The sequence below is a fragment of the Rhinatrema bivittatum genome, chromosome 5, assembly GCF_901001135.1.
Source record: "Rhinatrema bivittatum chromosome 5, aRhiBiv1.1, whole genome shotgun sequence".
In the NCBI taxonomy this organism is placed as follows: Eukaryota; Metazoa; Chordata; class Amphibia; order Gymnophiona; family Rhinatrematidae; genus Rhinatrema; species Rhinatrema bivittatum.
The window spans coordinates 350550656-350578341 of NC_042619.1; the positions used below are offsets into that span (position 1 = coordinate 350550656).

The window sequence follows — 27686 nt, forward strand, 5'->3', positions numbered from 1 at the left end:
ATCCAAATGTATCATGTAGGGTAACCAACTGTAAGTTGATTAGTAAACTGAAGAGCAAAGACAAAATGGGTTACTAATAGTAGTAGTAGTAATATTTTTGCATGCATGGAATTGCATAAAATCCTGATCGGTAGAGACTAAAAGCCTTAACCGCTGTTGGCTGTACAGTGGTCCTTGTGAAATGAGTTAGAAATTTTCGTTCTCTTGATAATGTACAGGCGCCAATATGTCACTCAAACCACCATCACAAATACCAGGCTGTAATCTAGTGCAGTAGTTGCCAATTCTGTCCTAAGCAGTCTGTTTTTCAGGATATCTGTAATGAATGTGCCTTTGAAAGATTGGCAAACACTGGACCTTTGTTGTATGCCAGACATTATAAACTATTCTTTATATTGTCATTGTAATTGTTGAAATGTGAACCGAAGTGATTAGTAACTTTGTTACCTGAACTGCGGTATATAAAACTGTTAAATAAATAATATATCTCCTGTTTATTCATTGTGGCTATCCTGAAAGCCAGACTGGACTGGGAAACATTGTTCTACTGGCCAACCTTGACAGTCAAGACAACTGTATTCGCCATGTCATGTACTGAATTTTTATGGTTCTCTGTACATAGCCAATGGTAATATTGATCTTTGTAGCAATGAAAAACGTGTTCATTTGTTATGTTTAAGCTCCTGCAATATCTCCTGGGAATGGCACAGATTGCCTCATATAGTCTGATTTTGATCAGTCCATATTTGCTAAGTAGTCTTAAATGACAACATATTGATGGTATGATGATGAAGCAATCATATTCCTTCTTCCAGAAGATCGGCTGAGCTGTGTAAAGCTTTCACAGTATGACATAGTAAAATGCATAATTAATACAGGATTAGTATTACTACTTATCTCTATTTTTGAAACACACAATACACAGGAATGCAGTTTTGTCAAAAGCATGGTGCATAATCAATATATTTGCCTGTATGAGTATTACCTGAAGAGCTTTTTCAATGTATAAATTTCTGCTACTCCGATAAAATGTCAGCAAATAAAAGATTTGAATCTGTTCCATAGGAAATGACTTTATTTTTTCAGTTTTATTCATTGGGATATATATCCATTAAGTAGTTTCAGTTTTAAAAAAAAAAGATCAGTTTTTATATTTTGTTTATACTAAAATCCAACCTATTTTCTGGGCTGTCTAGCTCAGATGTCGGATCCTTCCAATCATTTCTTTGCCATCTTAAAGTAGAAAAGTTCAGGAGAGGATTAATGTTGGCAAACTCCCCAGTGAACCATTCTGACACTGACTTTAATGTTTCCATTTATCAAATAAACTTGTCTCATTTGTCAGATTTTGTAAGATCTGCACAGTAAGTTTTTGAGGTTGTGGCTGCCACAGGATTACGGTGCCTTCGGGCAATTGCAGCTACTGCATCACACAAGTTTGCTTGTACAATTTGTAAGCACACCCACTCTTTTCCTGTCTGTGATGCTCCTTGTGTGAGTTATTAATCTCTGCCAAATGCATACTCTGTAAACTTTGTGACTCCAGGTTACTGACGTGGCGCTCTTGCTGTCCTGGAAATGACTGATCCCATAAGCATGTGGTTATGAATTTCAGTTGGGTCTACTGCATGGTTTCTCTTATATTTTACTCCATACTGCAGGCATTTGGATATGTGTTTAGGGGGGAAATTTTCATTTCTGAGAGAAGTAATGGTGTCCGTTTGTTGTGCGGCTGATTCACACAGGGTCATTCATCAAAACGCGTTGGGGCGTTATTTTTCGCATCTCGCGATGCCTATGCAGATTTTCAAAGTTCAGACAGAGGGGAGGAGTTTGAGCAGGGTTTATGAAAATGAGGGGCGTTTAATGTTGCATGCGATAGGGTAACGTATGCTTTCGCACATTTTAACGCTGAAAATAATTACACCTTTTTTCCTGGTGTTAAGCTGTGTGATATGCCCAAAAGAGGAGAGAGAGAGAGTGCGCCTCTGGGTTGGCACACATATTAGTCAACTATTTATACCACTGTAGGAGAGTCAACTACTAACGCGAGACGAGGTTTTGGAGTTTGGATATGCATGCACAGTCAGACATATGAACAGCACGGCATACGTCAATGAAGGCTGGATGGGATTGGTAATGAGGACAGGAACACAAAGATGAGATTTCGACAGTGTACTCTCGCCCTTGCTTGATAGCAGCTAAGGCAGAGGCATTGCTCCCTTCACAAGAATTTAATCTTTATCCAAAGGTTCTCGCCCTGGCACGTGTGGCTAACCAAACAACCATTTGACAAAGACACGGATGTATTTGGGGGAAATATGTAGCTGTTTGAGTCCTAGAGATGGCGTTAATTTCAGTGAACGGCATGACAAACTCTACTGACGTTGGGCGCAGCTTTGGCATGCATAACCTCATATACTCAGAAAGACACAGAGGACTTTTTCAAGAGAACAAAAAAAAGGATAGTTGCGGTGTTCAGTCCAAAACAGTGACATTTTACAACATTTCGTCTTCATAAATAGTTTGTTTGTTTGTTTATTTATTTATTTATTTATTTATTTATTTAAATAAATAGTTTGATTTTTGTGTGTGGTAAGTTTTGTATTTGTATATCATTTAAATGTTGCTTAAAAAGAAATGTGAAAGGTTTTCAATTTTAAAAAATACTTGCATCTTGAGAGAGATTATTTATTTAAAATTTTATATATATTCATATATATATATATATATATATATATATATACCCTATACCCTGTGTTAAAAGTTCTACCTCACCCCCATATATCCTTCCTCCCCTGACCACTGTAGTCAATGTATGTGTCTTTCGCTAAAATGTATGATATATGAACACATCAAGTGAATGTAATTAGCTACCTATGATATTTATGACATGATGTGAAGCGTTGTGATCTTCACTTGGAGCAACAGTAAATAAAATGGCTAAATAAAAAAATAAAATAACCAGTAAAAATGTGTAACAAGTTTAACACACAATAAAAATCAAACAAAAAAGTCCACTCACAAACAATACTAAAATTACATTTACGCCCCGCACCAGTCCTATTACCGCAGACAACTATTAAATATCGCCTGCCAACTGCCACTCCCCACCAAAAAAAAAAACCAAACAAAATCCAAAAGTCAGTGCTCACAACCTGTCAACGACAACACAACCAGCCCCCGTCTCTGAAGACTGAAACTGAAATTTCATATAACTCAGCTCATTTCTGACTGCCCCAGGCAGAGCATTCCAAGCCTACGGAGCTGCTGACGTAAAGGCACGTTCAGAGAGAGTTCCAGTCGTGCGTCCTGAGATGCTCCAAGCACGCCATACTAAAAGATATTGTGGGCCATTCAAAGAAACACAAGACAAAAGTCATTGCTAATAACTTAAAAGCTTGCCTGCTGAGCAACAAGAAGCCAGTGCAGCAAAGCTAGCATGGGATGAAACAAACTTTCCCCAGAATCTCGAAAGATTTGCTGCAGGAAACTGTAGGCTATGATAATAGTAATCTCGGTTCATGTGGGCCCAAGTCTTACTTTTTGTTAGGAATATCTTATATATACCCCCTTTAAAGGGGCTTTAATACCCTGAAAAATTAAGCCAGCCAGCTTTTCATTTGTCCGTAATATTGAGCTTGCACTCACCCAGGGCAAGTCCATTTTTTGGGGGGTTGGCGAGCTTGGGAGTTGGGGGAGGTAGCAGAAGCATCCCTTACCCTGATCACGCCCCGGGTGCAGGAGCCTGGAGTGGGGGGACGGGACGCAGAAGTGTATTCGGCCCCGGAGGTATGAAAGGTAGGTGGTGCCTTTGCTCCTAATGGGGTTCCCAGACGGGGAGAAGAGGAAACAACCCTGGAACCCACAAGAAAGAGTGAGAGAGGGGCTGAGGTGGAAGGGAGGAAAAGAGGAGAGCGAAAGGCCTGCATCGAGGAAGGTGATGAGTGAGAGGGCTGCAGAAGGGGGGAGGGGAAGAGAAGATAGAGAGGAAAAGAGTGAGGAAGGAGGAAGGTGGTGAGTGAGAGGGCTGCAGAAGGGGAGGGGAAGAGACAATAGAAAGAGTGAGGAAGGAGGAAGGTGGTGAGTGAGAGGGCTGCAGAAGGGGAGGGGAAGAGAAGATAGAGAGGAAAGAGTGAGGGATGAGGAAGGGCTGTGGGGGGGGGGAGGGAGACTGGAAGATGAGAGAGAGAACGGTTTCTGGATGGGATGTGGGGTACAGAGGGGTGTGGGGTGATGGAGGAGAAAGATAGGGCTGCAGTGGGTTAGGGAGGTAATGAGCTTCCCAGGAGAGTCGTGCATGCATCATGACCCCCCCCCCCCCCAAAAAAAAAATAAATTATTGGGGAGGGGGAAGCAGAGGGCAGGATTATATGATGCGTATTTTTGTCTCTGAAGCGTAAGTGCTGGAGGAGGAATATCTGTATTAGGGACCTGCACTCCTCTGAAAGACGTGAATGGAAACCTTAATGAAAGATGACTGTTGGAAAAATGTGTATCATGGTCTCTTCCTCCCAGTGCTTAATTACATTGGGTTTTTTATTTTGTTTGTAACATGCTTTCTGGCCGAAGCCCTTCTAACATGAGGCGCAACACGTGGTAGATTTCACAAAATCAGAGAACACGAGCAGCAAGAGACCTAGTCCGCAAAACCATGTTTGAATTATGGAAATCTTCTGTCTTGTGCATTGCTGAACGTTTGACGTTTGTGGTTTAATGTCAACAGTGTCGGCCCCATAGACTTTTACCAGCTCTGGGGCCGATGCAATACAGCGCACTCAGCCAAGCGCACTGTTTAACCCGTGGATGGACGCAGGTTTTGGGGATCAGCGTGTCCAAAAAGCACGTCCCTATAGCCGGTGAAGCTAATAGCGCTTATCATGTGCATGTTGATGAGGTTATTAGCTATTCTCCCCCCGATTCAAAAAAACAAAAAAAAAAGTGCACATTTTTACCCTCAGAAATTAACGCCTGCCCAGAACAGGTGTTAATTTCTGAGCAGCCCAAAAAGTGTACAGAAAAGCAGAAAATACTGCTTTTCTGTACATCCTCTGACTTAATATTGTGGCGATATTAATTCGGAAGCACCAAAAGGACTAGAATTTTTTTTTTTTTTTTTTAAAGCGTGCCGGCGGTCAGGTTAGGGAAAAGGGAGGCTCAATTAGTGAACGTCCCCACTCCTAACCCATGGCTGTGCACAGCTTAGGAAAACAGGCGCTCGTAAAAACTGAGCCCTCCGTTTTCCTAACCCGCTGACAGCCGCCTCTCCTGGGCGCCCGCTGCCGAGGAGGCGCTAGGGAAATGCACGTTTGTCCATGGCGCCTCCTTTTTGGCTCCACCCCCTCATTTAAATATTCGATCGGGCGCCCAGGAGAGGTGGCGGGGTGCGCGTTAGAAAAGCGGGCGCTCGTCACTGCATCGGCCCCTGTTTTCGTATTTCACTCGGAGGTTTGGGTGAGGCTTGAATGCTTTTGGGTTGCCTTTCAACTTATAATTAGTTGAAAAATCATAATTTCTCAAGGTGATAAATAGACCTGGGAGAATCTTTTTCATTGTTAACTTTTGTATCTCCATTGCATCTCTCCTCCTTCCACTTTTTCTCCTCCTCGCTATTTTCAGTCCGCTTTGCCTCAATCTAATTACAGTACTTGCTTTCGGTATTGTAGCACTCGGGGAATAAGTTCCTGTGGCACTCCCGTAGGCTGAAATAAACCAGAAAATTAAGATGAATTTCATTTTAAAAAATAACTGTAATATCAACCTCAGAATTAATGCAATGATGATGATAATAATACAAAAAAAAAATATGGGTATAACAATAAAAGAAACCTACTGATTATCCACAGTATAACAGGAAACCAGAAAAAATATATTGCAATGCGCTCCCAAGAGAAATTTGAATAAAGAAACAGACAAATTGATTTTATAAGGAATTTAGCTAGTTGTTTCAAGACAATAAAAGGTGAAGTAGTACAATTAATTGGCACCAAGGTGTAGAGCAGAATTCATTGATATATGAATCAGAGAGGATCTGCAATGTAAATGCTTTTTGCGATGGAGCCCTGGAAGTGGACTGAGACCACTGAATCAGTTCGCGTAGGCCACACCTTTTTAAGTCCCTTTGAACCTTAACTCTAACAAGGACAAGAGGAGAAAATACCATTCTGGTCCCGTTTTACGTAAGTCTGGGTGACGTGCATCGTGCTACAGCCTGAGCACTGGGATTTTTATCGTTCGTTTTCTAACCTTTCCCTGTTCTCTGCAAATCCCGCCATTCTCATTCCTACTCCTCAATAGCCCGGCCAGGATGGAGGGAAAGGAGACTGTAAAATGCTGACAGAGATCAGACTGGCTAGTAAAATGGGGCAACACAGTAATAATGGGAGAGACTTCAATGACCCAAGTATTGATTGGGTAAATGTCCACATCAGGACATGGAAGGGGGTAAAGTTCTCAGATGCCATCAATGACCGGGACCAACCAGAGGGGAAAAAAAACCACCTTATATCTGCTTCCAAGTGGAATGCAGGAAATAAAGGTGGTGGACCATAATGTAATTAAATACAAAATAATCACCGGAGGGCAAATACTAAGGAAAACTACCACAGTCGCATTTAACAATAAAAAAAAAGGAAACTGATGACATAATATGTGTTAGAAAAAAAATGAAAAGGTTAAAACCTTGCAGGAGAAATGGATATTTGTTTAAAATGAGCATCTTTGAGCCTCAGACAAAATGTATTCCATGCATTGGAAAGTTAGAAGGGAAAACAAAGGACGGCCAGCATGGTTTAATAGTGAGGTACGGTCAAAGAATGAAAATGGGAAAAACATCAGCACGGGCATGTTAGCTGTAATTATAAACGGGCTGAGAGAGAATTTGAAAAGAAGCTTGCCATAGAGGTAAAACAAGTAATAATAAAAAAAAACTTTTTCAAGAGCATTTGAAATAAACAGTTGTGAGGCCTGCTAGATGACCAAGTCCTAAACGGGAGGTGCTCAGGGAGGACAAAGAACTTAGCAGAAAAAAAACCCAAGGGAATTCTTTATCTTTACCGAGGGCAGAGTGTGCGGGTCACACCCTACCAGAGACATTTTTTGATGGTGAGTGACTAAACAAAATCACTATGAAAATGGAGGATGTAATTAGTCATATCGACAAACAGAAGAAGAATAAATCCACCGGATGGTATTCACCCCGGAGTTCTGAAGGAACTCGAGCAAGAAACTGCAGACCTGTTTCTGGTGACCTGCAGCCTGTCATTTACAACAGCCACGGTACATGAAGGCTGGAGGGGTAGCCAGTGGGACACCGAGTTTTAAAAAGAGCTTGAACCTGACATCGGTGCTGGGTGTTCTTCAAAATTACAGACCACATAAATGGACTTGGTTTAATGAGAGAGAGTCAGTACAGCTTTTGCAAAGGGAAGTATTGCCTCACCAATTTACTACACTTTTTATTTTAAGGTATAAGTAAGAGCCAGTTGTATTTGTATTGTATTTGGATTTTCAGAAGGCATTTGACAAAGGCCCTCGTGTGAGACTCCGCCGGAAATTGGAAGATCATGGAATAGAAGGCAGTGTGCTGTTATGGATTGGTAATCGGATAAAAGACAGGGAACAGAGGATAGGACTAAATGGTTAGATTTTCAAATGGAGAACGGTCATTCGTGCAGTGTCCCAGGGGGTCCGTGCCGGGACCTATGCTATTTATCTTATTCATAAGTGATCTGGAGAAGAGAACAGCAAGTGAGAGAACCACATTTGCAAATGACACAAAATTGTTTTGAGTTGTTAAAACAGTGGTAGATTGTGAGGAATTATAGAAGCAGCCTAAGATCCTTCCCCAACACTTATCTACCTGCATTCCACATCAGCCAAGCTATTGTGCTGCCTACATTCTTTCCAAGACCGCGTACGGAGAAAGGAGAATGGTCTTATCCACTCCTTGGATTGCAAGAGAGCTCTAGCGTGTTCCCTGAAGAAGGGATCCTGTGATCCCAATAGATTGGAAATGGTAGTTGCCAAATGAACTCTGTTTAATTGGCTTATCGCAAACTGTTATGCACCGACTGGTTTACAGAATACAGACTGTCAGAGCTCATCAAGTGAGAGCCATTGCGACTCCAGTGGCTCAGCCAGGGTTACTTTTATTAAAGACATATGTCCCATTACTGTCTAGATAGTAATTTGGGGCAAGCAGTTCTGCGCAACCTGTTCACCCAGTAGGCCACACTCTACGGGTGGCATCTGGGTCGTCTGGTCAGAACTTGACCCGCAATACAATCCTCAGCCTGGGGCTCCCCATGCGTTATGGCTGATTCGTGTCTATCTGTTGACTGAGAAACCCAGTTTGCTTACTTGTAAACGGGATTCTTCATAGACGACAGGAAGAATCGGTCATAATACCCGCCCGCCTCCCTGGAAAGCCGCTTAAGCTCTGGAAGTACCTCATGAGGCAACGTGTGCCTACAGGAACTCCCATGCGTGCTCGGTGAGACTTCCACTGAGCTCTGAGAGCTCGGTCTGTGTTCTTGCCATCGGATGATGTCACTTGTCTACGGAGAACCCTGCTTGCTTTAACTAGTACCAAACATTTTTCTTTTTCTAATGAAACCAAAATCTCCAAGAATAACTAAATTCATCAACGTACAAGTCAGCAATTCATTAGAAAAACAACAAACCTACAAGGAGATGGACTATGCCTATTTTGGAAGCATTAATTCTTATTGCTGTTTTAAATGTAACAGGCTCTTCTGTTTTTTCTGATTGGCTTTAAGGCTGTTTACGTTCACAGACTTCACTGTAGAGCTGGCAGGCTGCTCAGTAAGGCTGCTTCTGCCCTCTTTCCTCTCCCGGTCTAGCTGAAGGTCATCATGGCATTGTGTGGTATCTCCAGTACAGTCACAGCTATAATAAGAATGTGGTTCAGAGCCAGAGAGTCTGGTGCTGACAGTCACTGCATCCTTAAAAGGAACTTCATAGAAATAGTAGATGACCTCTGCGGCAGGCTGTGTCCTGAGTTTGGTCAAGAGATTAATTATAGCCTTCTGTGCAGGTCACGGTATCGAACACCTTGGACACTTAGTGCTCGTAACTGACATTTATAGACACCGAAGCCCTGATGTAAACCATTCGTGTTTTTATTATTATTTAGTTCAGTGCTATGGGAAATCTACTTTTATTTTTATATTTAATTTTGTGTGCTTAAAGAGTATCGCTTAATACTTAAGCTGTTTCCTTTTAGTTCCCCTGCACCCAGTCACACTCTTTTTTTTTCTATTTATTTATAGGAATTTTAATTTATGAGATATCAAACAGATAACATAAAGAAAAATTAGAATAGGAACAGCGTTAAACCAAGAAAAGAATATCGATAAAGTATTCTTTTCTAACTCCGGTCCACTCAGGTTGCCGAGGAGAAACTAAAATTACAGGAATGAAGTAGCGGAGGCGCCGCTGAAGACACCCTCATGAAATCGTGAGAGAGAGAGAGAGGCTGATATAAAACTCCAAGCAGGGGAAGCTGATTCACGACAGGAAGAAGCCTGCTTCTCATGCGTTCAACTAGTCAGATGAGCAGGATGGTGTAAAAAAAACAAAAAAACAAAACATATTTAGTACCAGCCAGCAGGGGACATTTAATGAGAAGAGACCACGTAAATGCAATTCTCCTGGTCTTAAAGGAAGAAGGCGCTTCTTCCTGAGCTGGGTAGATTTGCCCCATCCGGAAACGTGGCAGCTTTAAGATTATAGAGTAATGCATCTTCTCCTGCGAAAATACTGCCTCAACAAATAGTCTCTCTCTGAGTCCAGCAATAACTTACTGTTAACAGAAGAAGCAATATCTTTGACTCCAGATTTCTCCAATAAAGCAGTCGAATTATTTCAGTCTAATGACAATTGTTCAGATGTAACATTTCCATCAAGCTTTTTCTAAGGCGTCATGTAATAAACTCTTGAAACCGGTGGCAATAATTTCTCAGGAACACGAGAGATTTTTTTTTTTTTAAACATGGCCATCGATGACATCATTTTCCATTCAGGACGATTTGTAAGTCTCAAATTTCTCTGCCTCGCAACATTTTCAAGTGCTCCCAATTTATTTTGTAGAAATGTCTGACCTTCAGCTGGTGTGAATCAAATACTTTTTTTCCTTGCAAACAATCCATTTTCTGCTTAATTAAGGAAATTGCCTTCTGACTTAGAAACATCAGCAGACAAAAGACTGAAATTTTGGAAAGAAAATGGTGCCACCTGCTTAGATAGCACAGCCATGGTACACGCCATATCCCCTCCATTGTGACCACTTCGGCACGCAATTACAAAGGGATGATAGAGGTTTGTAAAGCGTTTTGCTCACCACAACTGAATTCTGATCTTCCGCTCTAGAAATCAGCCACGTGGGGGAAAAAAAAAATACAGGGACTCTCCAGATGTATCTCTGCTGCATGCTCACATCGTCTGCAAGTTCCTTTCAGTCCCACCGCTGGAAGGACCTCATCTGTTTGTCGGCAGTGTTGACGTCACTGCCTGACCCGGGCTACAGATCTCGTGGTTTCCCCCCCCCCCCCGTGGCTCCGGGGAGCGTGAGAAAACTCAGCCATTGGATCCTTCTCCCCAGCGACTACAAGCGGTGTCCCTACAGAGACTTAACCGCAGGGTCCTCGACTCCCCCACACCCCCATCTGCTGTATAAAAGAGTCCATGGGAGCTGGAGGGGGATGAACTGAACCTTCCATTGGATACGTTTGGGTCTTCCCCATTTAATTCAGGGAAAAAGAGCCAGCAGGACTCAGCAGCTTGCCGCCATCTTAGCTCTTACCCCCTCCCTCCCCCCGAGGACTCTCCTCGATCCGGTCGTGTTTCACAGATTACTTGTCAGGCACTAGAACTGGTCAGCCTATACCGACTGTGGCATCATGAATGGCATCCTGCAAACTACGTGAACTAAATAGATTACCACTGTGTGTGTGCTGTCATTTCTGGCTGTTCATCATGTTTGCTATTGGGAACACCTAGGAGCAAATTAAAAGAATTTAAAAAAAAAAAAAAATGCCGGGAAAGCAATGCTTTCACTTGATAACAGTACAGGTTTTACTACCTTCTATAGATACTTTAAAGCAGGGACAGGTTTAGGATTTTGCCGCCCCCTAGGTGCTGTTGGCGCCATCAGCCCGTGCCCCCTCTTCCCCACCCAGGTAAGGTCAGACAACAGGAAGCAGAAGGCCTAAAAGCACAGCCCCGGCGTTTCCTGCAGCTGCTGAAAGCTGCATCATTGCACGGCAAGAATGAGCAAATTCTGAAATACGCTGGGAAATCTTTCTGTCTTGCTCTTCAAATTTGCATCCAGTATGACCCATTTTAACACTTAAATATTGACGCAGCCCTAGGTGATAGCCAAAGACATTAGCAGACCCCTCTCTCTCTCTCTCTCAGCTGACCTCCCTGACCGAGCTTTACCCCACGTGGGGAAGGAGCAACAGGAGAGAGATAGAGTGGCCAGAATAGGGATGGAAGTAGCCACACGCTCGCAGGGGTTGCCACACGCTCGCAGGGCCTGGCCCCTCTGCACAGGTTCCTGGTCCCAACGGAGAATCTGCACACAAGGACCGGAAAGGGCTTTTGCCCCCAGGGACCCCATGCAGAGCCACGGGAAAGGAGGCTCCCCAGAGCCTCACACGTTGGGGAAAGTATCAGCAGAAGGAGATTCCTGCAGGGCTGATCCCCCCCCCCCCAGCACAGCTGTGTCTCGGGAAGGCAATGACCTCATCCGAGGGGCCCCTCCCGTTCCCCGGCCAGCCATGGCATCAGAGGGTGACTCCCTACTGACCGCTTGTAGTGCCATTCAGCCTGGTGACCGTCCTGGCCCCCGGGCAGGCTGCCCTTTTTCTCATGAACCCTCTCCACTCATTTTGTGATGGTATCTGGGGGGGGGGGGGGGGGTCATGACCCACATAGTTTGGAAGCCATGGCTCTAGCACAGTGTGTCTGATGCTGGCCAGTGGGGTTTTCAGGATGCCCTGTAACTCCAGCTTGAGAAACCCTGCTGTAATCGTTCTGGATATTATTGCAAATGCCAGTGGTAGATAATCAGTCGGTTTTATTACTGCTTTATTTTTACCAAGTACTTTGAGGTGGCTGGAGGAGCCATTTTACTGGACAGATAATCTCTTAATGTGAAAACCTTCTTAGTCTAATATTTCCAAGGGAAAGGATCCCACGGTGAATTTACTTACTCTCTCTTTTTTTTTTTTTTTTTTTTTAACTTGTGACCCATCGTACCTAGTTTACAAGGCTTCAGTCTTTTCTACTGGCAACTTTCATAAACATTTATAATTCAGTTGTTTTGTCCTTTAAATGTTTATTGGAAAAAGAATCTGAACACTCCTGCTTGGAAACGTAGCTAGGGTTTGGAAAATGGAAGGGAAATGTGCAGCGGAAGGGTTATAATCTATCTGTTAGAGAGGTACAAAAGTGGAAGTAAATCCCATTCCTAGCAGCTAGAAGGCCGAACTGACACCGACCAAGCAGGGAGAATTGCAGATTTGCCACTGACTGCGCTGCCGTGATCCCTAACCCCTCTTATGTAGATTTCTAAACTTGGCCAATCTATTTATGCTTTTGCATTGCCCAGTTTATATAGGGCACGCTTCAGAGACACACCTGTGGCAAAGTGAGGGTCTTCAGCAAAAGGGAGGTCCCATTTCCCTTTGACTTGTAATGAGAATATCGCTGGTACATATGCAGAGTGTGCCCGGTTATCCAGAAATGTACACGCGGTTGAATTGGTACAGATTTAAAAAAAAACAAAAACAAATGAGCATCTGTGCAAACTCATCCGCTTTGTGTAATGTTACTATCATCTCTGTGGAGGTTTTTAAACAGGGTTAACGTCCTGTTTCTTCCTTTGATAACTGGATTGCATTACAAAGCTACCTCCGCCAGCCCGGGCTGGTTTTCATGTACAGTAGGAGAGGAGTGACCCGATGGATAGGGCAATGGGATGAGAACCAGGATTCGCTCCTCCCACTGCTGCTCCTCCTGACCGTGAGCAAGTCCCTTCAGCTGCCATTGCCGCAGATTGTACACTCTTAGGGGCAGGGACTCATATCTGAATCACTTATCTCTGTATAGTGCTGCATACATCTGTTAACACTGTTAAAATAAGTATGACCTCATTTGGCTTTATATTGGGACCTGAGCTTACCAGTTTTGAATAGCACCTAAGCTCTACTGGCCAGGATGGACAGGAAACCTACACCTGGGAAAAAAAAAGTGCTAATAAAATGAAATTATACTTAGCAGCCACCTGGTTTGTGTGTGTGTGTGCAGGCCCTCATTGAACTGTGTCCGTTATATGAGGGTTTTAGAAGTGCGTTGCTCTTATTTTCGTCATCCTGCTATAAAAGAACTCGAGATATAAATAAGCAACAGTGACCCAGCGGCCCTTCAGCTGTAGCGGGGGAAACATCATTTCACCGGAGTGCAATAAAAATTGTCAGGTGCAGCTGTTATTGCCAAATACCTTGTTTGGAGCCGAGCTGTCTGTTTGTGGAGTGAAGCCAGATGAGGCATCTCCGTAAGAGTCCCCTTTTTCATGTACATACAGATACTGTAAGCAAATCATTTGCAATGGACAAGAACAATCTTCAGATAAGGTGCGAGCACGATGCTAGTAAAGTCCGTGGAGACAGGCTCTGTGTTCAGGCGTAAGATTATTGAGGGAAGTCATTTCTGAGATTTCAGCAAACGTTTAGATTAGCAATCCGAATCGACTAAATCTTTTTTAGAAGTAACTGTGTCTAGCAGTCATCCTGCTTCAGTAGCTCTTTGGGTAATAAGGCAAAGCTTGCAGATTAAGGAATATAGGTCAGTAACGGACAGCATCCAATTTGTTCAAACATAAAGTTAAGACCGTGCGGCAGAAGATTATGGTACTGAGCATTGCAGCAGATGTTTTGTTTTCAGTAAAAAAAAAAGTTAGACCTAAAATTAAAGATCTTAATCACATGTCATTTGTTTTTGTTTGGCTTTTAATCTTCAGCAAGCACAAATACATATTTAAAAACAAATCCTGTTGTTCATGGATTTGCTTGGCATCTGTACACAAAGTGTTTTTGTCTTGTACAAACTGTGATGGTTCTGCACTCATTCTGCACTCATTCTGCACTCATTCTGCACTCATTCTGCACTCTGCAGCGCCAAGGCCTGTTTTTCCGGCTGGGGAACTTCAGGATCTGAGCTTGCAGCCTTCCAGCTTCAAACCAGGGACTCTTACTATTGAGCTAAACTAGTAGGACCTCACCTACTTTTTAGGTTGCTTGCTCATCCCATTCCCCCTCTGTAACACAGCCCAGTTACCCAAGCAGATAGAATAACAATCAGTCTGTGGGAATGTGGGTAAAGAGGACAAGGGTTGGAAAGAAGGCAGGAGCAGGGCCGTATTTCCTATTACGCGTATTAGGGATGTGCTTAGGGGCTTCTGTGCCACCCAGAGTGCCGTCAGCTTGGTGCTCTGTCCTCCTCCTCCTCCCACTGCCGGAAGAAGAACAAAACGTCTTACATGTCTGCCAGCTTCAGTCTGATGTCTGAGCAGCAGGGGGGGCCTCCTTCGTCTCAGGGGAGACCACCATTACCTCACACTTGAAATTGGAGCTAGCAAAGGAGATGGCGGATGTAGATCCCACCGCTGCCCCTCCCAACAGTCAGGGCCGTTTTTTATCCATACAGCAAATGGGGCACTTGGCCAAAGGCACAAACCCCTTAGAGGGGCCCAGCTTCATCCCAAAAAAATATTAAAGAAAGAATAAAATGGTAAAAAAAAAAAAAAATAGAAAAGGTAAAATAAGAACGCGCCATATTAACTTCTTTAGGTCTTAACAAGGATTGGCTGAGTCCATGTTTTGTAAATTGTGCAAACGTTTCAAGGTCCACCCTAGTCATAGAGGCTTAATACAGCCTTGCTAACGATGGGAGGAAGAGGATCATACTGGGAATAGAGCAATGGTTCCCAGCCCTGTCCTGGGGACCCCCCCCAGCCAGTCGGGTTTTCAGGAGATGCACAATGAATATGCATGAGAGAAAATTTGCATGCCCTGCCTGCATAACATGCAGCTTTCATGCATATTCATTGTGCATCTCCTGGAAACCCAACTGGCTGGGGGGGGTCCCCAGGACAGGGCTGGGAACCACTGGAGCAGGGAGTATCCTACTGGGGGGGTGGGGTGGGAAGGGCAAGCTAAGAGAAGTAAATCCAGCCTAAATAGGAGGAGGGGAAAAAAGAATTACCATAGAGAAAACCAGGAACTGTGACTTGTTTTATGGGTAATCAGTGGCAAGGCAGCCTTCAAGATACTTCGGGTCATTACAGCGCACTCTGACCGACCTGGGATTTCAACTCAACTTATAGGAACCAAAAACAAAATGAATTTTAGGCGTCAGAGCTGCCGGGGCGGTCACTGGCTGCTGCTGCATGAAACTGGATGAATGGTCCAGAAGTTATTGGAATGGAAAGCAGAGGGGGAGAGAACAGGAAGACAGAGACACGAGGATCTCAAAGCCAGCTTTCCTATAGGAAGCCAGACTAAACGTTTGAGGTGGTTTTTTAAAAAAGAAAAATGTGGATAGTGAGTGTTCAATGGATTTGAGAATAGGGGAAGGGAATAATTTCAAAGCGTTTTATTAGTTCAAAGAGAGAATTTGTAAACAAGAGGAAATGTATGTGTCTAGAAGGACAATTCTGAGATTGTGGAAACCGATTTAAAACCACCTTTGGAAGTATTTTACATTTGTTTCATCTGACTAGTGCTGCTATCCAAAATGCCGCACAGCTAAAATATCTAGAGATACGTAGAAGAGAACGCGGCAGACGTCTCGTCTTCATTTTGTTCTTTCTCTGGTAGGAATTTTGGAAGCTCAGGTTGTACTGCATTTCTTAAAATTTAACCATGAGTGAGGTTGCAGATTAGTATCCCCACCTCTTGTGAAATGTGGCATGAGGTCTTCAATGCACAGACTTAATTTGACATCTAAAACATGGTACTCTCAGCATAATGAGCATTAAAACTGTGCGCTGAAATTCAGTGCATAGTTTCTTAATGCACATGCTAAAATGATTTTAACTCCTTATTCAGTAATCTGATATATTTTTTTCTTTTTTAACTTTTAAAAAAGTACAGAAAAGCAGTTTTTTTTTCTGTACTTTTTTTCAATGCGCTCAACTATTAACGTCTGGTCCAGTCCGTTCCTGTGTTCCAGTTCACTTTTATCTCCACGCAGCTTTAGTCTGTACCCAAGCTCTCGCCCAGCCCGTATTTTGATCCTGAGCTCTCGCCCAGCCTGCACTTCGTTCCTGAGCTCCAGCTCTGCCTGCACATTGTTCCTGAGCTCTCGCCCAGCCTGCACATTGTTCCTGAGCTTCAGCCTAGCTTACACAGCCTGTCTTCCTCCAGCCTCACCGGTCTGCCCCAGCTCAAGCTCCAGCCGCCACGCCATCCTGCACCACGCCAGAGATGATGTCCACCATGCTCCTTCAGCAGTGGAGCCATAACAGGATGCCAAAGCCAAACATTGCTTCCAGGAGTGGGAGTGGGAGTGGGACCCTGCACCAGCCCAGTGAGTCTGCCTTTAATTCTGTCAAGAGCAACATTTCTGCTATTGAGCAGTATTTTGCCTGCTACACCTGCCAGACTTTAAATCCTCCATATTGCGTAGAATTCTTAACATGTCAATTTTCTGACCCCATATCTTGGGCATGCAGTAGATATGCAGTGAAAAATGCTTTTGTATTCCAAGACTGCTTGAAGTGTAAAAACCCCTAAGCCAAGCTGGTGGAAGTACTCCTAGTCTTCTGCCCCAGATAGAGCATGTCCCATCTGCACTGCCTCTAGATCAGTTGCTACACTGACTTTTAAAGTCTGCTGCAGTAAAGACCAATACAGCACAGAGCACTAATTCAAACTCAGCTTCTGCAAAAACAAATTTAGCTTCCACAGCAGTGATGAAAACCTCCTCTTGCCAAAGCAGCTCAAAAGGCGCATTTTCTGAGAGAACCCAAGGGAATTCTATAAACCCTTACCTGCTACTGAAAAACTTGCTTCCAAGAACAGCCATAGAAGGCTGGGATTAATGACTACTTTGGAAAACTTGTCTCAGGCCACAGAGATGACGCCACTCCCGAGGGGAATAAAGTTTGCCTGCTCGTAGGGTGCTAAAGAAACCCCCAGTCAGAAGTTTTAAGGAACACGGATCCCCTGAAAATCTCTGCTTGCTAGCCTAAGTTAAATCACATCGTTTATGCTGAAACCGTCTCTGTAATTAGATTATAACCCTTGTCTCAGAAGACTGAATTTCCTTCTGATTCTACTGCAGGTGACCAGGGCCAAAAGACTGCATTGAATAATTCTGCTTTGTCTCTGTCTGCAAAAGTTCTGGCTCAGAGAGAGAGCTAGCTAAATCAGTTTGTGAATCTCATCTCCCATCAGGTGTTTCTGGAACAAGATGCTAATTCCAGCCAGTTACAGCTACAGTCCACTGAGATCTATGAAACCTGTCAGTGAGGAAAAATGCCCGGGTTCGTAGGAAGACCGCACGTATTTTTTCCAAATCTGCTTGCTTTGGATCCTTTCTGAATCGCCAAGGCTTTGAGACCAACTTCAGCCCAGCTGCACTAGCTCCAGGCCAAATTACCACCGCCTCTTCATCCCTGGATTTGTCTCCTGTTGAACCCAAACTCCTGATTTAGGCCATATGCAAGGAAAAGTCCCCTGTGATGCCTGCTGAACCATTCTTAAAGGAACAGCCCTGCCCAGACGTCTCTCTGCAAGAGGTTCCCATTTCAGCTGTTCCAGGCAGCTCATGCCTGAGAGTCTCCAGTTCGTGTAGCTCAGCATCTACAGCAGGAGGCTGGGGTGAGCCCAGCCACTCTAGCCTGACCACCCAGCAGTGGGGCCCCCAGTCTGTTGTGACCAGTCAGGTTATGCTGCCCCAGGAGGGATCCAGCCCAGCCATGCTGCCCCGGGAGGGGTCCACTCCAGCCATGCTGCCCCAGGAGGAGCCCCAGTTAGTTGTGCCGCTCCAGGAGAAACCCCAGCCAGTTCATCTAGCAGAAGATGCCTGCCTAACGCCAGTTTGATCAGCAGGAGGCATCTGTCCACAGTCAGTCCACCCAGCAGGGAGGGTGTTCATCTACAGTCAATCCAGCCAGGAGGAGACATCAGTTTACGGCCAGTCCGCCCAAGAAGGGGGATCTGCTCAAAGCCAGTCCACCTAGAAGAAAGCATCGGTCCACAGTCGGTCTGCCTAGAGAGAAGCATCTGCCCTGGTTAACAACCTCTCCACCAAGCTTTATTTTGGCCCCTCAGCCAGGATCCCCGGAAGAAATGAGACCAAAGAGGAGGGTGTCTTGAAGGGAGGTACTGTTATGGTGATATGAAACTGAAGGTGGACCCTTAGTCCGAGGTAGAGTAGAAGATACTTAAGGGAGAATAAACTCTCTTAGGTCCCTATTGTTGGAAGGCAAGGCCGGGTAATCCAACATTGAACAGTTACTTCACCACCAGATGCTCACGGTCCCCCCAGGAGGAGCCCTTAGGGACCCAAGCCGCTTGGACTTAGGAGACTTCCAGAAGATTGAAGATAGGTCTGGATGCAGGCGCCTCCTGCAGGTCGTAGGGTCCAGGCCACTGGCGCCTCCAGCAGGTTGCAATGCAATCCGGAAGTCGAAGCCAAGGAAAGGTCGGAAGCCGGTCCAGTGGTCGAAGCCGAGAGAAGGGTCAGAAGCCGGTCCAGTGATCGAAGCCAGAAGAATCCATCCAACAATAGGAGAAGCAGGAACTAAGACCAGAAGGACAACACCACGGAACACCAGAAGCAGAGTCCAGAACAGAGAACTCAGGAACAACACCAACCAGGAGCCAGGATACCAAAGCAAGGTCTGAAGGGCAGACCTTACCTTAAAATAGTGACCCAGCAGGGGAGTTCCCCGGAAGCAGCTGAAATCAATATCCGGTATATGTCCCTTTAAGAATCCTGCTTAGCTGCGGGCGCGGTGGGGGAGGAGCCAACAGCAGAGAACGTCGGCAGGGATGCGGCCAGGCCTCAGCACAGCCATGGCCGCGCGCTGAACGTCGGGAGCCGGCTGCCCGCTCCCGCGGGCGCCCCGGGAACATCCCGACGCTGCGGGTGAGTGGCTGGCCCCGGTCACGGCGGTCCGCGACCGGCGGCCATAACATATGGTTCCGGCTACTGTGCGGCCTGCCCTCCACCAGAGGACTCCGGTGAGCCCTATTCTGAATTGTATTCTCTAGCACGACCCTAGTTTCTGGCATAAGCCTGTTGTACAGCCTCCACTGCTCTATCTGGCCAAGTCCTCTTGCCTGCCTGCACCACATCTACATTCCAGCATTACTTAACTCTGCCTAGCCCCTGCCTGAATGCTTCCGCATCAAGTTCCTTTCAGCTCCTTGCTCTAGTCACATCTGCCTTGCAGCATTACCAGGCCTTTCCTTGTTTTGCCTCTTGGCCTCTGGGCCTTCTGACTCTGTTTTGCCTTGCCTTGTTCCTAGGCCTTTGGGCCTTCTGATCTCAGCTTTCCTTGCGGCCTCCAGGCCTTTCCTTGTTTGGACCTTCTCTGACCTCTGGCCTAGATTTGAGACCTTCCTGACTCTAGGCCTCTCTTTGACTCCTGGTCTCCAGGCCTTGTGTCTTCTCTCTGGCCTCTCTAGGCCCCTCCGTACTTTACCCCTCCGGGCCTTTTCTGCCTCGCTGCCTTAGGACTTTTCTGTTCCATGTTCTGTTTTGTCCTTGTCCTGTCCAGTCCTGCCCTGACTTTGTCTGTGCCCTAGCCCGTGTTCCAGTTCACTCTTACCTCCGTGCAGCGCCAGTCCGTTCCTGAGCTCCAGTCCAGCCTGTAGAGCCTGCCTTGCTCCAACCTCCCCGGACTGCCCAAGTTCAGGCTCCAGCCATCACACCACCCTGTACCACTCCGGAGGTGGTGTCCACCACGCTCCTGCGGCATCGGAGCCATAACAGAACCATTGCCTTTAAAATGAATCATCAGTGCCTATGCTCTAGCAAGAGCCATACCATCTGGTGATCACTGAATCCCACATATTCATCTATTTCTTTTATTTCTTAATAAATATTGAAGGGTAATGAAAATAACCTTTTATTATTATTATTATTATTATTAATAAAGGCTTTTATATACCGACTTTCTTGATACAAATCAAATCAACTCAGTTTACATCGAACTAATCAGTAACTATAACCAATCAATGAGACATTTTAAAAGGAGCATAAAGTTACATTATAACAAGAATGCCTTAACTGGGAGTAGGAAAAAAAGAGTGGGAGAACGAAGATAAAGTACTATATACAATGGAGTATGGGAGGGAGGCAAGGAGCCGACCTCATAATAACTTATAACTTTTACTGCTTAATGTCTAGAAATATGAATAGACAATGTCAGAATAAACGTCTTTCCTTCAGTAGTTGGCTTTTATGTAGGATGTGCAGCTAGGCCTGAGCAACTCTGCTCCATAGCTAGGAATTCTGTCCAAAATTCAACCACAATGCCCTACCTTCCACCCCCTGACTGATACATTCCCTCCATCCCCCAGGCCCTTCTGATGCACTCCCCCAAAACATATAATTGAAATATCTAGCAATACGTAACCTTAATTTGCTTAGTTTGAAAGAGGGCTTTCAGAGTTCTAACACTTATGACTCTGGTTTAAATTTGGAAGGCATTAGCTGTAATAAAACAAGTTTGGCTGGATCCCAAGTGGCAGTAATCCTCCTTCATAGGAGATATCATTTAAAGCCCTCTCTTTCTTTTTGTATAAGCTAAAAAGAATACTTGGAAAATATGATACAGCATAAAGTATCTTTGATTCCTGAAGATGTCCAAAGGTCTGTGAGGATAAAACGTCATTCTTCTATCTAGTAACTTAGCATAGCTTCTGTTTTAAGGACCATGTCCATATTTTTTTTTATAAAAATAGAATTGAACATATTCATTTAGTAGAATCTCACTGTAGAAGACATTTAATAGATGCTGTTAAGGTTTTTGGACTCCATCGTGTAAACCACTACATAGTGGTCATAGTCTGAAGTAGGAAAAATCCGCTCTGCCTGCATGGAATTCTTTACATCAGCGGAGTAAACTGCAGTGTCCAAGTTAACATTGCTGGAGTGGAATGTGCTCAGCTTCTGCTAGCGTATTTCGGTCGGTCGAAGCTTGGCAGTTCAGGCATTCAGCAGTTGAACTTTTAACATGAAGCAAAAATCTGCAGAGCAGTCAAAGCCTTGGAAGTGAATCACTGAGCTGCACATAAACGGGAGGGTGTAGGACAACTCCGGAATATTGCTGCTCCTGACTAGGAGATTATTATTCCCCCGCATCTTGTCAGCAATCTCCGCATCTTGTCAGCATTAGGATGGAGTTCCATAACAGAGGACAGCCGTACACGATTCCAGAAGACGAAGAGATCCAGCATGTGGTTTCTCATGACCGTTATAACGAGGGGGATGAAATCGAGAGCGAGAAGCCGGTGTCGAATTTGCAACGTAGGCGCAGTGACATAAAAGTATACAAGGAATTTTGTGACTTTTATGCAAGATTGTAAGTTACGATTTTTGGGGGTGCCAGATAGTGCGTTCACTGTACTGTTGAGCTGATTAACTAGTTGCTTTGCCATATGTTCTTGGGATTGTTTCTTGTCCTTACTTTAACTGTCAAGTATGCAAAGCTCTAGTCCCGACTTGTCAACAAATACGTAGCACTAACTGCTCCCAACATTTCTGATCATTGTGGAAATATTGTAGGGTAATATCATTTTTGCTGATTTTAATGATTGCAGTGGTTGTCATGTACCATTAAAATATTTGTTGGCTAACTCCTAAAATCTAGGTCACATTAAGATGAATTAAATGTATATATTTACAAACTATCCATTCTTATTTGTTTAGCATTAAAGGAAGGTACATGATGAAATAGCATTGAAACCTTTTTCCATTGTACAGGGATACAGAAAAACGTTAATATTTTACATCTTACCTTATTCCTGAGTCAAAGGAAATGCTAACCTGTACGGTTAGACAGTAATTGACCTACTAAGATATATAGAAACATGACTTATGATCATTAACAAATGTATATAATTAAAGTACTACCAATAATAACCTATGAAATTATGTAGGTGTGCTTGGTGAAGAAGAATTATTTTATTTTAATGGTCTCTCATGCATCACATCATTATGCTGGCGGGATGTGTAAAATGTTGATGCTTGCTTGCTGTTCTTAGTGAAATTCATGCAGGTAATGTTGCTCCCATTCTTGGTCACCCTACAACTGTACGAATTTACAGGAAATGAAACTGTGGTTGGGGGAAAAATAAGGAGTGCGTGGCAAATGAGTGGTTATTTGTGAAGACGGTATGCGCCTCGTGTATTTTTGGTAAGTGTTGTTAAGGCTGGAAAGCCGTGAGGCATGTCAGCTCATTGCTCCGTATAAGACACTTTATTTATCCAGATGTCACTCCAGGCGGCAGTGATGGGCAGCACTTTAAGTCTGTTTTAGTGGTGCAGCATTAGGGGTATATGCCAGTTTAAAAAGTCTCTTGTTTGATATGTAGCTATTTCTTGGGCATGGTTATATGCGTTGTTACTATATTAGATCGATCAGGCGGTGAAGCGGACCTCAGCTGCCTATGGCATTTTCCTCAGGGTTAAGTTGCATTAAAAACCTGTCTCATGGCTTCACAGATGGCAAAAGCACTTTGAAGTTGGTGTTTCCACTTGGCAGCTTTTATTTACGAAATTCATAATAGGTTTGCTTTAAAGAGTAAATATTGTATTTCCTCCACTGGGCAGGGCGTTGCTAGGGATCTAAAAGACCGGGACTCAGGCCACAAGCTCTCGACCTTCCCTCTCCCCAGATTTTGATAATTAACCCATCATGATCAACAGCTTCCCCCGTCCCCCTTCAACAATCCTGTAAAAACACATAATTTGATGTCACACAAATATTCTATTTTAAATGATCTCTGTTCTAGATTCCCATCCGGCTGTCATCAGGGACTCATCCTGTATATGACCTGTGACAGGGAAACCACTGAGTTAGTTTGATCCCAGCGGGAGTCCCATGGCTCTTTCCACACCACCTGCCACCTTTTACCTTCGTCGATACGGAGGCAGGACACACCCCTCATAAAGCAGGAGGCACCGCTTCAGAAAGTTTGCACCATTTGTCACAAACATAAGAACATAAGAACATGCCATACTGGGTCAGACCAAGGGTCCATCAAGCCCAGCATCCTGTTTCCAACAGAGGCCAATCCAGGTCACAGGTACCCGGCAGGATTCCTAAATTATATAAGAACATAAGGACATAAGAAATTGCCCTGCTGGGTCAGACCAAGGGTCCATCAAGCCCAGCATCCTGTTTCCAACAGTGGCCAATCCAAGTCACAAGAACCTGGCAAGTACCCAAACACTAAGAAGATCCCATGCTACTGATGCAATTAATAGCAGTGGCTATTCCCTAAGACAACTTGATTAATAGCCATTAATGGACTTCTCCTCCAAGAACTTATCCAAACCTTTTTTGAACCCAGCTACACTAACTGCACTAACCACATCCTCTGGCAACAAATTCCAGAGCTTTATTGGGCGTTGAGGCATAGATATTAGTGGCATTTCTAGACTGAAGGACTTCGTATGCAACAACAACAAAAAAAACAAACCCTGGCTAGTTTCAATTTTCTAGTAAACCTATCTCTAAAATTACTCAAGAGCATCAATCAATCAAATTCTTCTTTTGGGACTGTAGTTTGGGCTCTATACAAGATTGGACAGAATCCCAATATAAATCCTGCATCTCTGCAATAAACCTGCTTTCACAGAAGCTCCTTCCTCAAAGAATGCATAGCAGAATTAGGACACTTCCCCTTACCACTCAAACTCTGGTGTTACCTCACTGTAACAGCAACACATTAGCACACCTCAGTAACATTGTGCAAAAAAAAAAAAAAATGTATTCAGAGCATATAGCAAACCTGCCATACCATAAAACACTGCCAGACTCAAACAGTAACAACTAGGGATGTGAATCGTTTTTCAACGATTAAAATTATCGTCCGATAATTTTAATATCATCTTAAATCGTTATAGAACACAATACAATAGAAATTCTAACGATTTATCGTTAAAAATCGTGTTAGTGCGCACTAACGGGAGTTAGTGTGCACTCCCAGTTAGTGCGCACTAACTCCCGTTAGTGCGCACTAACAGAAAATGATACAAATTGACACTTTCCAGGTCAGTAAAGGTCAGTTAGGAATGAATATGTATTCCTATTGGCTGGCTGCCCTCTTATCTATTGATGTTACCAAGGTTCCCACTGAGGTGATGGTTGGGGGGATGGGAAATGGAAATGGAAACTCAGGAACACTAACAGAAAATGATACAAATTATTGACACTTTCCAGGTCAGTAAAGGTCAGTTAGGAATGAATATGTGTTCCTATTGGCTGGCTGCCCTCTTATCTATTGAGGTTACCAAGGTTCCAACTGAGGTGATGGTTGGGGGGATGGGAAATGAAAACTGTTGGTAGTTGACAAAAAAAGTAATGTGATCAGTCAATATGACTAGAACCTGTGCCCTATTCCTGATACCAGGGGTGTTGTGATCTTCCTGCACTCAGTGCCCTATCCCGCCTGCATTACTAGTGAGAGGCTGGCTTCACAAACAGGGGGGAGCTGCCTGACCCTCACTCCTGACTTCCCCCATGTCCCAGCTAGTGAATGGTGTGTGGGTGAGGGGGGGGGGGGGGAGGATGGTGAAGTCTGAGACAGCTCCCTCCCTGCATTACTAGTGAGAGGCTGGCTTCACAAACAGGGGGGAGCTGCCTGACCCTCACTCCTGACTTCCCCCATGTCCCAGCTAGTGAATGGTGTGTGGGTGAGGGGGGGGGGGGAGGATGGTGAAGTCTGAGACAGCTCCCTCCCTGCATTACTAGTGAGAGGCTGGCTTCACAAACAGGGGGGAGCTGCCTGACCCTCACTCCTGACTTCCCCCATGTCCCAGCTAGTGAAGGGTGTGTGGGTGAGGGGGGGGGGGAGGATGGTGAAGTCTGAGACAGCTCCCTCCCTGCATTACTAGTGAGAGGCTGGCTTCACAGACAGGGGGGAGCTGCCTGACCCTCACTCCTGACTTCCCCCATGTCCCAGCTAGTGAATGGTGTGTGGGTGAGGGGGGGGGGAGGATGGTGAAGTCTGAGACAGCTCCCTCCCTGCATTACTAGTGAGAGGCTGGCTTCACAAACAGGGGGGAGCTGCCTGACCCTCACTCCTGACTTCCCCCATGTCCCAGCTAGTGAATGGTGTGTGGGTGAGGGGGGGGGGGAGGATGGTGAAGTCTGAGACAGCTCCCTCCCTGCATTACTAGTGAGAGGCTGGCTTCACAGACAGGGGGGAGCTGCCTGACCCTCACTCCTGACTTCCCCATGTCCCAGCTAGTGAATGGTGTGTGGGTGAGGGGGGAGGGAGGATGGTGAAGTCTGAGACAGCTCCCTCCCTGCATTACTAGTGAGAGGCTGGCTTCACAAACAGGGGGGAGCTGCCTGACCCTCACTCCTGACTTCCCCCATGTCCCAGCCAGTGAATGGTGTGTGGGTGAGGGGGGGGGGGGGAGGATGGTGAAGGCTGAGACAGCTCCCTCCCTGCATTACTAGTGAGAGGCTGGCTTCACAGACAGGGGGGAGCTGCCTGACCCTCACTCCTGACTTCCCCCATGTCCCAGCTAGTGAATGGTGTGTGGGTGAGGGGGGGGGGGGGAGGATGGTGAAGTCTGAGACAGCTCCCTCCCTGCATTACTAGTGAGAGGCTGGCTTCACAGACAGGGGGGAGCTGCCTGACCCTCACTCCTGACTTCCCCCATGTCCCAGCTAGTGAATGGTGTGTGGGTGAGGGGGGGGGAGGATGGTGAAGTCTGAGACAGCTCCCTCCCTGCATTACTAGTGAGAGGCTGGCTTCACAGACAGGGGGGAGCTGCCTGACCCTCACTCCTGACTTCCCCCATGTCCCAGCTAGTGAATGGTGTGTGGGTGAGGGGGGGGGGAGGATGGTGAAGTCTGAGACAGCTCCCTCCCTGCATTACTAGTGAGAGGCTGGCTTCACAGACAGGGGGGAGCTGCCTGACCCTCACTCCTGACTTCCCCCATGTCCCAGCTAGTGAATGGTGTGTGGGTGAGGGGGGGGGTGGATGGTGAAGTCTGAGACAGCTCCCTCCCTGCATTACTAGTGAGAGGCTGGCTTCACAGACAGGGGGGAGCTGCCTGACCCTCACTCCTGACTTCCCCCATGTCCCAGCTAGTGAATGGTGTGTGGGTGAGGGGGGGGGGGAGGATGGTGAAGTCTGAGACAGCTCCCTCCCTGCATTACTAGTGAGAGGCTGGCTTCACAGACAGGGGGGAGCTGCCTGACCCTCACTCCTGACTTCCCCCATGTCCCAGCTAGTGAATGGTGTGTGGGTGAGGGGGGGGGGGAGGATGGTGAAGTCTGAGACAGCTCCCTCCCTGCATTACTAGTGAGAGGCTGGCTTCACAGACAGGGGGGAGCTGCCTGTCCCTCACTCCTGACTTCCCCCATGTCCCAGCTAGTGAATGGTGTGTGGGTGAGGGGGGGGGGAGGATGGTGAAGTCTGAGACAGCTCCCTCCCTGCATTACTAGTGAGAGGCTGGCTTCACAGACAGGGGGGAGCTGCCTGACCCTCACTCCTGACTTCCCCCATGTCCCAGCCAGTGAATGGTGTGTGGGTGAGGGGGGGGGGAGGATGGTGAAGGCTGAGACAGCTCCCTCCCTGCATTACTAGTGAGAGGCTGGCTTCACAGACAGGGGGGGGCTGCCTGACCCTCACTCCTGACTTCCCCCATGTCCCAGCTAGTGAATGGTGTGTGGGTGAGGGGGGGGGGGGAGGATGGTGAAGTCTGAGACAGCTCCCTCCCTGCATTACTAGTGAGAGGCTGGCTTCACAGACAGGGGGGAGCTGCCTGACCCTCACTCCTGACTTCCCCCATGTCCCAGCTAGTGAATGGTGTGTGGGTGAGGGGGGGGGGGGGGAGGATGGTGAAGTGTGAGACAGCTCCCTCCCTGCATTACTAGTGAGAGGCTGGCTTCACAGACAGGGGGGAGCTGCCTGACCCTCACTCCTGACTTCCCCCATGTCCCAGCTAGTGAATGGTGTGTGGGTGAGGGGGGGGGGAGGATGGTGAAGTCTGAGACAGCTCCCTCCCTGCATTACTAGTGAGAGGCTGGCTTCACAGACAGGGGGGAGCTGCCTGACCCTCACTCCTGACTTCCCCCATGTCCCAGCTAGTGAATGGTGTGTGGGTGAGGGGGGGGGGGGGGAGGATGGTGAAGTCTGAGACAGCTCCCTCCCTGCATTACTAGTGAGAGGCTGGCTTCACAGACAGGGGGGAGCTGCCTGACCCTCACTCCTGACTTCCCCCATGTCCCAGCTAGTGAATGGTGTGTGGGTGAGGGGGGGGGAGGATGGTGAAGTCTGAGACAGCTCCCTCCCTGCATTACTAGTGAGAGGCTGGCTTCACAGACAGGGGGGAGCTGCCTGACCCTCACTCCTGACTTCCCCCATGTCCCAGCTAGTGAATGGTGTGTGGGTGA

General features: G+C 45.9%; 1 protein-coding gene across 7 annotated transcripts in view; it reads left to right on the top strand.

The window, feature by feature from the left end:
- The window catches only part of LIMS1 (LIM zinc finger domain containing 1), a 214515-nt gene that overhangs the window by 135204 nt on the left and 51625 nt on the right, over positions 1-27686 (top strand). The window contains exon 1 of one of the 7 annotated variants that reach the window (XM_029604581.1): positions 21209-21628. The exons of 4 other annotated variants lie outside the window; for them this stretch is intronic. In XM_029604581.1, the coding sequence (XP_029460441.1) occupies positions 21444-21628 (185 nt within the window). In that variant the 5' untranslated portion in view covers positions 21209-21443. Of the gene's footprint in view, positions 1-21208; positions 21629-27686 lie in introns of those variants that run through there. 2 more of the 7 variants (XM_029604582.1, XM_029604580.1) reach the window with 2 other exon arrangements.